Source organism: Callospermophilus lateralis, chromosome 1 (assembly GCF_048772815.1).
Source record: "Callospermophilus lateralis isolate mCalLat2 chromosome 1, mCalLat2.hap1, whole genome shotgun sequence".
In the NCBI taxonomy this organism is placed as follows: Eukaryota; Metazoa; Chordata; class Mammalia; order Rodentia; family Sciuridae; genus Callospermophilus; species Callospermophilus lateralis.
Window position 1 is genome coordinate 203,624,473 of NC_135305.1, and position 14,598 is coordinate 203,639,070.

Genomic DNA, 14,598 nt, shown 5'->3' on the forward strand with positions numbered 1-14,598 from the left:
GGACCCTTAGACATGATGGAAATGTCAATGCATACAGACATTATATGGAAATCAATCAGTATGGAGTTTCTTTATAAAACTACAAATATAACTACCATATGATCCAGCTGTATCGCTCATTGGTATCTACCCAAAAGAATTAAAGAAAACATACTTTAGAGATAAATGCATTCCCACGTTCCTAGCAGTATAATTCACAGTAGCCAAATTATGGAACCAGCCTCAACAGCTGAATTATAAAGAAAATGTGATACACACACACACACACACACACACACACACACACACACACACACCCCTAGTAGAGTTTTATTCAGTCATCAAGAACAAAATTATGTCATCTGAAAAAAAAATAGAGAAAACTGTGGAGCATGATGTTAAGCTACATAAGCCAGACTCAGACAAGTATCAAATGTTTTCTAGCTAGTGAGGAAAAAAAGGGGAAAGGATCTCATGAAAATAGAAGGGAGACCATTAGGTTAGAGACAGAGGGCTGGGAAGAAAAGAGGAAGGGCAAGGGGAGGTACTGAGGATTTAAACTGATCAAATTACATGAACATACCACAATGAAATACACTATTGTACGTAAGTCATATGCACTCATAATATATTTTTTAAAAGAAGCACCTTTTTATCAATGCAGAGTACTATGGCCAGGAATTAGCAGCTACATTGGAAAGTGACACATAACCTCTTCCCATCCTTCTCTGCTGCCTTCTGACCACCAGAAACAACCTGATAAAGATGAAGAAACCATTCCAGGTAGGAAGAAAATGGCATACTGCTGTGGCAAGTCCCCTCTTCTGTATGTAATAAAAATACCTACAGGCGCATAGATGATACGTGTATATTAAGGAGCAAAAGACATTTTTATGTAGGAACAGAACACAAATGTGTTCACTACATAAATGTTGTCTGATGAAGCCAAATTACCTTTGTCCTATTATTAAAATTGAGTCTTTTAGATGCTTTAGTAATTTAAAAGTTATGGCACAAAGGACATAATACCAATATTACAACTTTGAGCTTGCTATATATCACCAATGTTATTTACTTGCTACTATATTCGTAAAAGTTGTATCTCCAACTCTCCTCAAATAGCAGAAATATAAAAGAGGCTTATTTTAAATTGCATTTTTCTGCTTCAGGGATCAGCTCTGATTAGTTGTGTTTTGTGCAATTCTTTCCATCACCAATTCACTCTCCATGTTTCTTTCATCTAATAGAAAATTAAATGTGATGCTTTGCTAGGTTCCCAAGGATTACTAAATTACATTGCATTCAAATATATAAGCCTCATAACTGCTACTCTAAAAATATAGCAAAGGTACATTCATAGCACCCCAGGTAAAATAAGCATCAAAATTAGTCAGACCAGAAAACACAGAAGCTAAAAATGGTTCTACAAGATGTCAGATAAGAAATTAAATGAATTCTGTCATTATAAAAAATTAGGAGGCATGCCTTTTAAAAATTATTTTACATGAGATGTTTAATTTTTTGCAAAAATTATTCATATGGCAGTTCCCCAAATGATATGCACTTGAGCATCACAGCTTAACAAACTGAGAATGTTTCACTTCACCCTACACAAAAATGTGGTGATTACTCAACTTTCACTTCATCATTTTCAACAAAAATTTGTCTCTCATGCTGTCAAAAAAGAAACAGAAAAGATTGAAATTTTGATTGTTACTGAAATTAAAACTTATGGATTAACATAGAAGAAATTGTCAGTTTTACATATTCAGTCTCTTCACCCAGCAATTGGAATGTCTCTCTATTTCATGGTATTTATTGCTCAATAGGTTTTTCTTTCCCCAGCATCACTGAAGTATAATTGATGAAATTATACATAACCAATTTTATACATATAAATATGTAAAATAAAGAAGTTGGTTTAGCAGAAAATATAGTGAAATTAATTATGTAGGTGATTAAAAAATTATATAAGTTCAGGGCTACAAATCCAGAAATTATCATGCACAGTGTTTCATGTGACATGTAGCATCTTATGACCCTTTAACAGTCTACAAACCAACTGAGAAAACTACATCAAAGCAGCAGCAGGGTACAAAGTACTTTGTGAAAACATTAAACACAACAAAAAGGGAAAAGATGTAAACTAGATTTCACCTCCAAATCCAACAATCAAGTTTTTCCAGAAAAGCATTCAATTTCTACACATTGCCAACAACCAGAACACCTTACTTTGATATAGGTTTCAGATAATATTAACAAGAACAGCTAATTTACTAAAAGATCTTCTGGCCTACAACATTAAGGTTAGTGCTTCTTCTTGGGATATATAACACATCACTGCTGTTAACCCAGACCTCATGACAGGATGCATTTGGACAGCACTCCACCCAATGAGACAGAACATTTTCTCTGAGATTCCAATATGGCATCATCTAAAAGCCTAAGCCTGCCTTTGATTCCCATTCGCTGCTGAGCAGCAAATGTCATCTTGAGCCTAATTCACAAAGCATTTGGAGGGTAAGTGAGGCTGTTGTACTCACCCATGCTGAGGCTTCCAAGCCCCATCTTGCCAAAGAATGTGTGAATGTTGCAGCCCTCTCCTCAGCCCTGACCTTCCAACCCCTGCTCACTGTCCTTACCTGATGATAGTAGCTCCCTGTTCACAGAGCTCCTCCCCTGCTGTGTTCCTGTCTCACACTCAGAACCATGGACATCCACATGAAAGACACACCAGCACCCTGAACACACAGTTTCTTGACCTCATTCCATTCCTTCACCTTTTCCTTCTCCCCAGCTTAACCACTCACCCACAAAGTCACATCCCAGATCCTGACATCTCTAACACTTCAAATTCAAATATTACCTAATTATCACTTATATATTCTAAAACTTCATTATTCAGTGCCTTTCAGCAATATTTTTTTTTTTTTTTTTTTTTTGCACTGATCAAGAATTAGCCAACCCTAGGTCAGAGCTTTTATTACTAACCTTCCTTCATGGACTAGGCATACTAGGTTCTGGGATATAAGACTCAAAATCATAGGGTCTCATGCAAGAGGGTTTGGAGTGGCCCCAGAAACTGAACCATCTGAGACTGTCGCACAACTGGGCAGACTGACTTCATTCACCCCAAGTTCATCATCATAGATTTGGTTTCTATGGAGCTCTCTTCTCTTTCCCTGGGATTAGCCTACCTTTTCTCTGAGACAACAGTGTCACCTCTTCTCTACCTCTAACCCCTTGGGTGCCACTTATGCTATTTCCAATGGTGACCTTGCTGCATGCAGTCCAACATCAACAGCTGTTGGATAGGAGACTGCTCATTCTCCCACCACCAACCACACCCTCCACTGCATTCATTTAGTAATCCTTTTTTCCTGCTATAGTGATAAACATGTCCCCTCTCTAAGGCCAATAACTTTAGGTCATTTCCTCCTACACATTTTAAAGACAGCTCATTTCTAGTTTTCTCTACAGACATCCCAAACTGGCTTATACCTTGCAAATTGTCCTTTGTGAGTCACTAATAAACTTCACCTTACCAAATGCAACAGAAATGTCCATTTTCTACTTTATGTAACTCTCGGAATAAAAAGTTGACTTTTCTCCTTTGTAGAACACACTCCTCTCTTACCTTCCAACAAAGCAGCTCTCCCAAATTTTTTTCTACCTCATCACCATTCCTTTTCAGTCTCCCTTATTACTTCCTGTTTGATTGCCTCCCCAATTAGAGAACTCGATGAGGACACACTGTCTGCCCTGCTCATCACCGTCTACAGTGCTTAGACCATTACTATGTTCAAGGATGGTGCTTATTAAATATTTATTGACTAGATGAAGAAAAAAACCTGATCCACACTTAACATTCTATTCAAAAGTAACTTAAGATGGATTATTGGTCTAAATATAAAACTCAAGACTAAAAAATTTTAGAAAGAAACAGAGGGGAAACCGTATTCTTGGGTTAGACAAAGGTTTTTTTGTTTGTTTTGGAAAAAAGATACCAAAACCATAATCCGTGAAAGAACAAATTGGTAAACTACCTTAAAGTAAATTTATCAAAAGGTAAATTTATTCAAGGTAAATTTATCAAAATTTTTCTTAATTTTAATCAGAATTAAGAACTTTGCTCCTTCTCAACTCCATCTTTGCTGCAGTGACAACTGAGGCTGTGGTTCAGTCTGACATGCAGTTCTTTGTCCGCACCCAAGAGCTACACTTCTTGAAGTAACCAGCCAGGAGATGGTCACTCGGATTAAGGCTCATGTAACTTCACTGGAGGGCACCATCCCAGAAGTTCAAGTTATGCTCCTGGCAGGCAGGCATGCTGCTGGAGGATGGGGCTACCCTACGCCAGTGTTGGGTGGAGGCCAAGAAACCTTGGAAGAAGTCAGCCATGTGCTTGAAGGTAAAATTCATGGTTCCCTGACCCATGCTAGAAAAGTGTGAGGTAAATTCCCAAGGTGGCCAAACAGAAGAATGAAGTCAGGCTGGGTCATGCAGCAGATGCAGAATAACTGGTACTTTGTCAATTTTGTACCCATCTTTAGCAAGAATGGCCTCAAGGTCATCTCTTAAATCTTATGTAATCTTTGCTTTCTCTAATAAAGCCACTTTATCCAGACCAAAAAAAAAAAAATTAAGAACTTCTAATGAAATTATGTCATTTTCATGAAAATGAATGAAATTGGAGAGCATCATGTTAAATGAAATGAGCCAGTCACAAAGACAAATATCATGTTTTTCTATATATGTGGAAACTAGGGCTAGGGGGCAGGAGATGACAAAAATAGAAGGGAGACCATTAGGGGAGAAGGGGTGCAAGGGGAGAGAGGAGGAGAGGGTAAAGAGAGGTACTGGGGAGTAACATTGAGCAAACTGTTATACGCATGTACGAACACACCACAATGAAGTCTACTATTCTGTATAATTAACATGCACCCATAACTTTCTTAAAAAAATTAACTTTTAAAGACAATAAAAAGATAAGTCACAAGCTAAGAAAATACTGAAAACAAAACATTGGATCAAGGATTTGTACTCTGAATATTAAAATAACTCAGGTAAAGGTAGGCAGGCATGGGTAGATGGATGGGAAGGTAGATCACACTCAAAACTTAATAAGAATCAAATAATCTTAAAGATAGTAGTTTCCTTGAGACCATCTGATCCATACCCAACCCACCACATCACTTGTGACATCCTTCCCAATTGCAGAGTGACTTGGATTTTCACTAATTACACCTATGTCATAGGACCTCTGCTATTACCACTCATGTTAAGTTGCCTGTCTTGTGCCTTCTTATTAAGCTAAGTGAAATTAGTAATGAGGGAATGTAAATGTAAATCAATGTATTTTATGTATCCTGTATGTATAGTGCTATGCATATTTGGGGGGAGAGAGAAAATATTAATTCATCACTAGAGTCATCTAAGCCTGGAACTTGTTTTATGAAAAGATTTTTAATGAATTATTAGAAGATACAGAAAAATCTGAGGAGCTCTATATCTGTTATCAGATTCAGAAAATATACAGGCAACTTCTCTAACTCATTTGAGTGACCAAGTGTGTAGGCAGAAAGTTGTTCAGGTGAGTATTATGGTCTAGGTAATAGATGTCCCCCAAAAGCTCATGTGTGAGGCAATGCAAGAACATTCAGAGGTGAAATTGTTACAAGAGCCTTAACCTAATCATTGCATTAATCCCCTTATGGGGATTAACTGAGTGATAACTGAAGGCTGGTAGGGTATGGTTGGAGGAGGTGGGCACTGGAGGCATGCTTTTGGGATATATATTTGGCGAGTGAGCGTAGACTTTCTGCTTCCTAGATGCAATGCCCTGATCCACTTTGCCTCACCAAACTCTTCCACCATGATGTTCTGCCGCACCTCAAGCCCTAAGGAATGAAGCCACTTGTCTATGGATTGACACCTCTGAAACCATGAGCCCCAAATAAACGTTTCCTCCTTAAAATTGTTCTCATCAGGTTTTTTGGTCAAAGCAGCAAAAAGATTAATGAGTTACAAAAATACTAACTACTAGTATTGTTGGGTTTTGTCTATTATTTTATCTGTTTTTACTTTTTCTATTATCTATTCTTTCTAGGTGTGCAAGCATGTGTGTGTAAGTACGTAAATGCAACCATGCAAGTGCACAAGCATGTAGGTAAGTATGTGTGCAGGCATGTAGTTGTGTGGGGAGGTATGTAAACATGTGAGTGTGCAAGTACATACACATGTAAATGTGTGATCGTGTGTAAGCATTTAAGCGTGTGGTTATGTAAGTGTACAAGTATGTGAGTGTGAACATATAAATATATGATTGCAAACAGGTAAGTTTGCAAGGACATAAGCATGTGAGTGTGCAAGCATGCACATGTTCAAGCTTGTGTGAGTATATAAGTGTGCAAGCGTATGTGTGTGGCCATGTGAGTTGCAGACATGTAAGTGTGTGGGTGTGCAGACATGTGAGTGTATGGGCATATAAGTGTGACCATGTAAATATGCAAGCATACAAGTGTGTATGAGTGCAAGTATGAGAGTATGTGCAAGTACATGCTTGCATGTTTATATTCTTACATGTTTACATGCTTGCATTCACACACTTACACATTTATATATACACTCAGTTTCACTTGCATGCTTATGCACAAACCTGCACACTTACGTACTGCACACTCACATGCTTACACACATGGTTACATTCACGCTCACATGTACTCACATCACGCTTATGTTTCCATGCTTGAACACTTACATGCTTGAATACTTTCACAGTACTTACATATACTTAGATGCTCGCATGCTTAGACTCACGTGTACTTACACTTACAACACACACTTACATGCATACACACTTACACTTATACCTTACATACTTACACTCATACATGCTCACATACTTACATGCTTACACACATTTGCACACTTACATCCTTACATACTTTCACACACTTGCATACTTACATGCTTCCTCATTTAAATGCTTACACACATGCTTACACATTTACTTATACTCAAATAAGAATGACTGGGCAAGTGTGTGTGAGTCTAAGTATGTACAGTACATGTGTGTGAGCAGCCCTTCACAGGCTATTCTCTCTAAACAGTATTTCCAACTCAAAGTAAACACAGTTCCTTACAGAAGTGGCTTCAAAGCTAGGGGATGACGATTCCCAAGCAGCCCTGTGAAATGCTGCTGCCAGGAAGCAAGCACATCTTTGGAGACAGTGGCAGGGTCACGTCAAAAGGAGCAATGAGTAAACCTGAAAGGACTCTCAATGGACAGATGTGGGCCAACAAAAGCAACAAAAAGACTAATGACCACAAGGGAAATAAACATGTGTGTATGTTTATATATTTCTTAGTACAAAAAACCTCAATGGATGTTTTGAAGATAAAGGCATGAGCTCATCATTTTTAAAACTGGCCTATAAAGGGAAACAAGCACATATCCTGCCTTGCTAAAACACATTTTAGAATAATCAAATGGTTGATCAAGGAAAATTCCTCCAAGAAAAACATTCAACTATCAATGGAAAAGGAGTTACTGAATGGAAAAAATCATTAATTTATAGTCCTCAAGAATTAATGCATCTAGACAATGATAATCTTTGTTAAAAGTTTTAAATGAAAGTGAGGGATAAATTTATAGTAAGACTAACATCTGAAACTATTGAGTAATCCTAATACACCAATAACGAGACAACCATATGTATGCTTCTCTCTGTGTGGCAATGGGAAATACCACAGCACCAACTAAGAATTCTAACCCCCATCACCACCACCCAAAAAAAGTGAACTTGGATCTAATCAAGGGGCTACATCTAACCAATCTTTTCAGGCAATGCAGGTGATAGGGGACTAAGTTAAATGATAGCATAAAACCACAAAAAAAAGTTTGACATTCCACTTTCAACTAAGACAAATGGAGATCACTCTGTAATAAATGAATGGTACCAAAAGTAATAGGGAAATGTCTGATAGTACTTTTTCTGGGTGTGATAATATAATTGGGGCTATATTTTTAAGTTCTTTTCATGAGGAAAAAAAAATGAGTGTGAGAAAAATGCGATTTTCTTGAAATAAAAAAGAAAGGGAGGGGAAACAAAATGAAACAAGATTTGAAAAGTGTTGATAATTTCTGGGAGTAATGATACCTCATTATTCTACTCGACTTTTATATATATTATGAAAATATTCCACAATAAAAATGTTAATGAAGGGACTAACCTAATGTAAATATTCCTTTCAATTCTAGAATTTTCTGCATCTATATTCAGTTTCCTAAAATATATTCACTGCATGCTTGAGACAACATGCAGCATAGTACCAGAAATATTCCCTACAAATTATTACACTTAAAGACCCCCAATAATTAGAATGGCAAATGTATTATCTAGGAGAATAAACTAAAGATGACTGTATTTTTCTATAGAAAAGAAGCCAATAAATTCTATTAAAAAAAAAAAAAGAAAAGATCATGACCAGTTCTTATCTGTAGCTATGAAGAGATAAAAGAAACCTAGAGCATATCAAAAGGATAGCAAATAGATTTTTTTGATTGGTTTCTTCTGTGTTTTAAAAATTATATATCTATAATATATATATATATATACCACTATACTTTTCTTATCATTCTTTTGATCATTTGTTTAATCCTTACGCATTAACAGAGTGCCTGAAATACCTATGCAACTTGGCTGGGTTGGCACTGTGGAATACAAAGGGAGTAACAAAGTAAGATTCTTATGCCTTTAAAATGCTTACTGGATCTTCAACCTATGTTTATTATTCATGGGTATTAAAATGACTAGAGAAAAATTCATCAAACACCTGAAGTTTTTAATGAATGATTTAGTGAAAAACTATATATAAACACCTAACTGCATTATACAGAAAACTAGTCTCAAAAGCTCTGAGCCAAAGGTCCACCAGTGGCTCCACATGGTCCCCAAGTCCCCTCAAATCATGTGCAAGATGTTGCATGAATTTTTCTGGAGAGGATATCCTGGATTTCATTAATCTCATTAACCTAAAATGGTAACAATCACCAATAGAATGAAGCCAAGTTTTTTTAGAAGAAACTCCTAAAAACATGAAAACACTGTACTGTATACCTGCTGAATTTCCATATATCTGCTTCTTTCACAAGATAAATTGTTAAACACATAACATTTTTCCAGTGTTTGAGTGACATCTAGTGGTTAAACTGTCATACCCAATTGCTCACAAAAGAACTGAAAAGTGCTTTAAGAAATAAAATTTAAAATGACATCACAGGGCCTAAGGGTGTCACTCAGCGTCCGGGTACACACTTAACATGAGTACAGCTCTGGGTTCAATCCCCAGCATAAAAAATAATAATAATAAAGATTGCATCACAAAGGAGCACCTGGCATGATTTCAACTTACCATGTAAACTCATTATTGAATAAAATTTGGTTCATTATGTAGTATGCTGAATTCAAAAGTTTACTAGATAAACATAGAGTATTACTTTTTTTAATGAAATAATTATTTCTCCCAAGTCTGCATCCAAAACACCAGTGAAAAGCCCGGAGGGAAACAGTGCAAGAATACAATATACAGAACCTCAGAAACTAGTACCTGGCCTCTCCTCTCAGCAAAGGCAACATCAGGAATACTATGTGTGTGAGAGGGACAGCAACAAGAATTGGAGAAATACTGAAACACTAAGTACCCAGCATCCAAAGAGAAGGAAGCACAAGCCAAGAACTCTAGCTAACAGTACAAACCACTGTGCAGTTCAGCTCTCAGGCAGCAGCAAAAGCAAGTACCAAGAGGATCAGGCCACAGGTGAGGAGATCACATCACCCAGGGTATGGACAGGCCCCAAGTTCCTGCAAATGCCCTCTGTCCAGACCCTTGAGGATTCCTATCACAGCAGAACATATCTCCCAGCCACTTACAGAGGGTTCCAAGCACAAAGATGCCACAGGGGTTACGGACAGCATCACAATACAGCCTTGGCCTCTGGCCTATCTTCCCCTAACTAAGCCACAAGGCAACTCTCCTCTCCATGCACCTTGCACAACACCCACCTGCTCACCTCTCCCCCATGTTGTCTACTCAAGGAGAGCTCCCCTTCTAGGGAGGAACCACAACCCACAGAATAGTTCTGAATATATGATCAGTCTTTCCCATAGTCTATGGCTGAGAATCACTTGGGCCTGTTGCCCAATGCTGCTGTTCATCACTCTCAATGCTATTCAGCACTGACTAGCACACCGAATGTGACACCCTTCACCCATTCTTCTGTTGATGGAATATGGATATGGATTATTTTAAATGTGGGGCTGTTATAAACAATGCTGTCAGTATGTAACTACCTGTGTCATTTGGCACATTGAGTTTTAAGGTAATAGATGCTCAGTTACAGGTAGAAATGTTTTCAGCTTTAGGAGACATGGCCAAGAAGTTTTCCAGAATGGCTACATTCATTCATACTCCCCCTAGAAGCATCTAAGAGCTCCTTCTATCCAGTACTACCACAACCATGTAGGATTGAGAGACTTTTTCCATTTTTGCCCATCTGGTGACCATTTTGACACTTCACTTTTCATTTGCATTTCCATGACAACTCAGGATTTGGAATATTGAACATTAGAATTTATATTGGCCAGACTTCTTGGATATTAAAGTCTGCTTTCAGATATTATAGCAATTAGCAAATCTGTCACTCTTCTAGTATATCCAGGAAATAAATATATTTGTAAGTACATGCAAGTATGCATAGGTGACTAAAAACCTGATGTAAGTCACCATCACCTCTCACCTTCTACACTAGTCTGAGTCTACCTTACCCTGTCCCTGAAATAGGGTGATTCTTTTAAAACATAAGCACAACAGTGTACTCTTCTGTTCTCAATCCTCCAGTGGCCTCCATTTTATTTTGAATAAAATCCCAAGTTCTTATCACATCTTACAACAAATCTACATCATCTAGTTTCTGACACTTCATCTTCTACCAATCATCTCATCAGCCCTATATTCACCCCTCCTTCTTCCTTGAAACAGGCAAACCACACTTCTTTTACCTCTAGCCTTTTGCAAATGCTATTCACCCTGTCTCAAATACTCTTCTGCCAGATAGTTCACCTCATTTCCTCAATTCCTTCAGGCCTCTGCTTGGATGTCTGCATCACTACAGAAAGTTCATTTGGACAGTACTTAGACAAATAATTCCTCTAAATGCTCCAATACCACACCATCAGCTTCTGATCTACCTAAGCCCCTCTCCTTACCCTGAGTTTTTGACCCTAAAAGCTTTGGGGGTTTTTTTATGCATTTTGACTCTTGACTCTTTCCCAGCCCAAGGAATAAAAATCCATTACCAATTGACTATACTTCACATTAACAGGATAGGTAGAAAGCCATTTTCAGTATTCAAAGACACTCATATAAGTAGTACAATAGTAGTATTCACTTCACAGAACTTAAAATTATTAACTAAATAAGAAAAAATTCCCAGTATCAGTACTTGAAAGAAATGACTGATTGATACTAGAAATATCCTTAGTGCATGAAAGACCATTAAATACTGGAATCAGTTATCAAGAAATAACTGACAACTGGTGAGGATGAAAACAAAATCAAGGTAAAAAGCCAAAAGAATTTCAATTTGAATTATACAGAATGCTTCAAAAAGGCCTTGGATTCTGCCACACCATCTTCAGTAACAGGCAACTGTTGTAAATGAGCTTAATTCTATCCAGATCCTCATTTTACAATTGCCACAATTCCACCAAAAAAAAAAAAAATTAAGTGAAGGTCAACATAAAGCTGTATGTTCTAAATCATGAAAAAAAAAATTTTTTTTTGTCATTCATAACATGTCAGTAATGAAAGAAATTACCTCAATAATGGGTGTATTTTCCTGGAGTTCAGTTGTGTGCGAAGCCAGCAAACCAATTACCCGAGCAACTTTGGCCCGTCTGTAAATGGAGAGAATACAAACTTTGAAAAGAAGAGTCAGGACCAAGGAAGTCAATACTAGCTGTCCCATGCTTTAGATATAAGAATATGAAATAAAAATTCAGTGTAACAGGACAGGCCTATAATCCACACATACAATGTCCAAAGAAACCATCCCTCATGTATAAGGAAAAACTTGGAATAACCATGTCCTTTGTAATTCTATTTGTTATGTTGACAAAATTTAAACAAGCTATGGTTTAATGATGAAACGGAAAATGGACTTTTGAAAAGGCCTTAACCTGAGACAAGAGAGAAATACTCATTAACCCTTTTATGTGAGTACACAAGCATTTGGCTTAAGGTCTCTATTCCACTTTTACTGAGCTAGTGAGTTTCTATATAGGTGGTAAATATATGAGCACCGTTAAAAAGATTATTTGTATTTTAATTAATCCTATTTAGTTTTAATGATGCTTTTCTTTGGCATCTAGCAAAAAATGAAGTTGATAAAATTACTAAATTGAACTTCAGACCTCAGTGTGGTTTGAAATACAGGAAATTAAGATTTTTTTCACCAGAAAAGAAAATGGGAAGTTGATGAGAACCACATTTAGTGACACCTGCCTGTTTCCTGGCTCATCAGCATGCACTAATTTTCACAGTTCCTTAAACATTCCCAGGACCCATGCTACTCAGAAGTAGCACAGGGAAAATGTGCAGTGACACTTCTGACAGATAATTCTTAAGGAATTCAATTCTCTTAACATATGCAGATAAAAGTCCTAGCTTTTTCATGACTACCATCCCACCTCTGAATATAAAGACTGTACTTTAAAAGTGATCATTTTGAAAAAAATTTGGTAGGATATTATACCAACTTACAAAAGAAAGAAGCTTCCAGGCTCCAGTTTGCCATTTTTATGCCTTGGATCCTAAATGTCCCCAGCCTGTGGCACTACTTTTAAGTTTTTTGAATGAGGTATTTGTCACAGCAACAGAAAGCTGACAAACAAGCCCACCGAGAGCTGCAATTGCAACCAAGTCACTTGCTTTATTTCCATGTGTGCAATTCAAACAGGTAGCTGCATTAAGATCTAGTTGGGTTTTTTTCACAATTGTAAAACAAATGCTTGTTATCAAAAACTCACCAATGAATTAGACAATATGAAACACAAAACCTGTTTTCAAAAATAAGCTCAAAAATATTTGAGGGGCTGGGGCTGCCTGGTAGAGTGCTTGCCTAGCAGGTATGAGGCGCTGGGTTCGATCCTCAGCACCACATAAAAATAAAGGTATTGTGTCCAACTACAACTAAAAAATTTTTAAAAAATTTATGAGACACTAAATCATTTCTCAATCTACAAAATTAAATATTATCTATTAGATTTATTCAACTGAAATAAAAATGTATCACAACATGGTAATATTTCTAATTTCCCCAGAAATAATTTCAAATCAAATCAGAGAAAATACCCTACCTAAAAACACTAATACTTTTCAATTATAAACTTAAAATAATAATGACAGTAGTCCTCAGTTTATAACAAAAACTTATATACAATAATACTCTATACACAAGACCCTCACAAGACTGTCGTTTTCAGAATTCAGTTTTCTTCAATATGGCCATTCCAGGTTCTAATCCCCTCCCCAACTCAGCACAGTCTCCTAAGAACAATCCTGTATTCCCAAGAACATCTGGGGCAGCAGTGTCCAACAGACTTCCATGTAATAATAGGAATGTTCCATGACCACACTCTTCAATGCAGTATACACTGAAAACATCAGTAATCATGCACATAAAATATGCCTGGTGCAAGCGAGGAACTTAATATTAAATTTTATTGAATTTTAATTTAACAAACTACATGTAGTTAGTGGCTATCATATTAGAGCTTAGAGCTGATTTAAATTTTTGTAGTTACTGTTCATTTGTTTACTCAATTATTATCTACCTCCCTCAAGGTCAACCCTTAAAGTCAATGAAGGCAGAGCTTTGTTCTGTTCACCATTGTGAACACTGAGACCAGTGCTTGGAGTACAAGTATGCCCTTTCTAAATGTCTGCCAAACAAAAATGATCACATCATCAAAAACTAAGTTACTACATGTGTTAGCAGGAAAGGAGTGGATAAAACATACGGCTGCACATTGCAGAATTCAGAAGTGAAGCAGAAGTGAAAGTGAATTCAAGGCTAAAGTGAAGTGAAGTAAAGCAAAATTCAAGGCTAAAAGCATTAAATGAGAAACTTTCTTATAAACTAAAAACTGTATGACCTACAAAAAATATAAGGTATGATCCTTCATACAACAAGTAACAAAGCATGAAAGTAAAGCCAAAGGGAGTCAGAAATTTCAATCTACTTCTTCCCCAAGCTCAGCAATAAAAAGTGAACATACACACATTCAAGCATCCATAGTAAAACCAACAAGGCTAATGGAACACATGTATATACCAAACTCTACACCCTAGAAAAAGATAAATACTCTTACTCAATGGAAGACTGTACTGGACAGTATCGATGACTAGGAACCACATGTCCTATGCATAGTCTTGAGTCCACAGTGAGAATAATGGGGGCAACAGTGCCCTGAGTAGTTACTCATCTTTTATGTGCCTGGGTCTTGGTTACCTCATAAGTTCAAAAGGACTAATAATATGTACTCCCTCAAGTTG

The 14,598-nt window shown here is 37.0% G+C and overlaps 1 protein-coding gene across 1 annotated transcript in view; it reads right to left on the reverse strand.

The window, feature by feature from the left end:
- Window positions 1-14,598, reverse strand: part of Ulk4 (unc-51 like kinase 4) — a 501,941-nt gene that overhangs the window by 435,907 nt on the left and 51,436 nt on the right. The window contains exon 17 of the mRNA XM_076869315.2: window positions 11,861-11,939. Within this exon, the coding sequence (XP_076725430.2) occupies window positions 11,861-11,939 (79 nt within the window). The remainder of the gene's footprint in view (window positions 1-11,860; window positions 11,940-14,598) is intronic.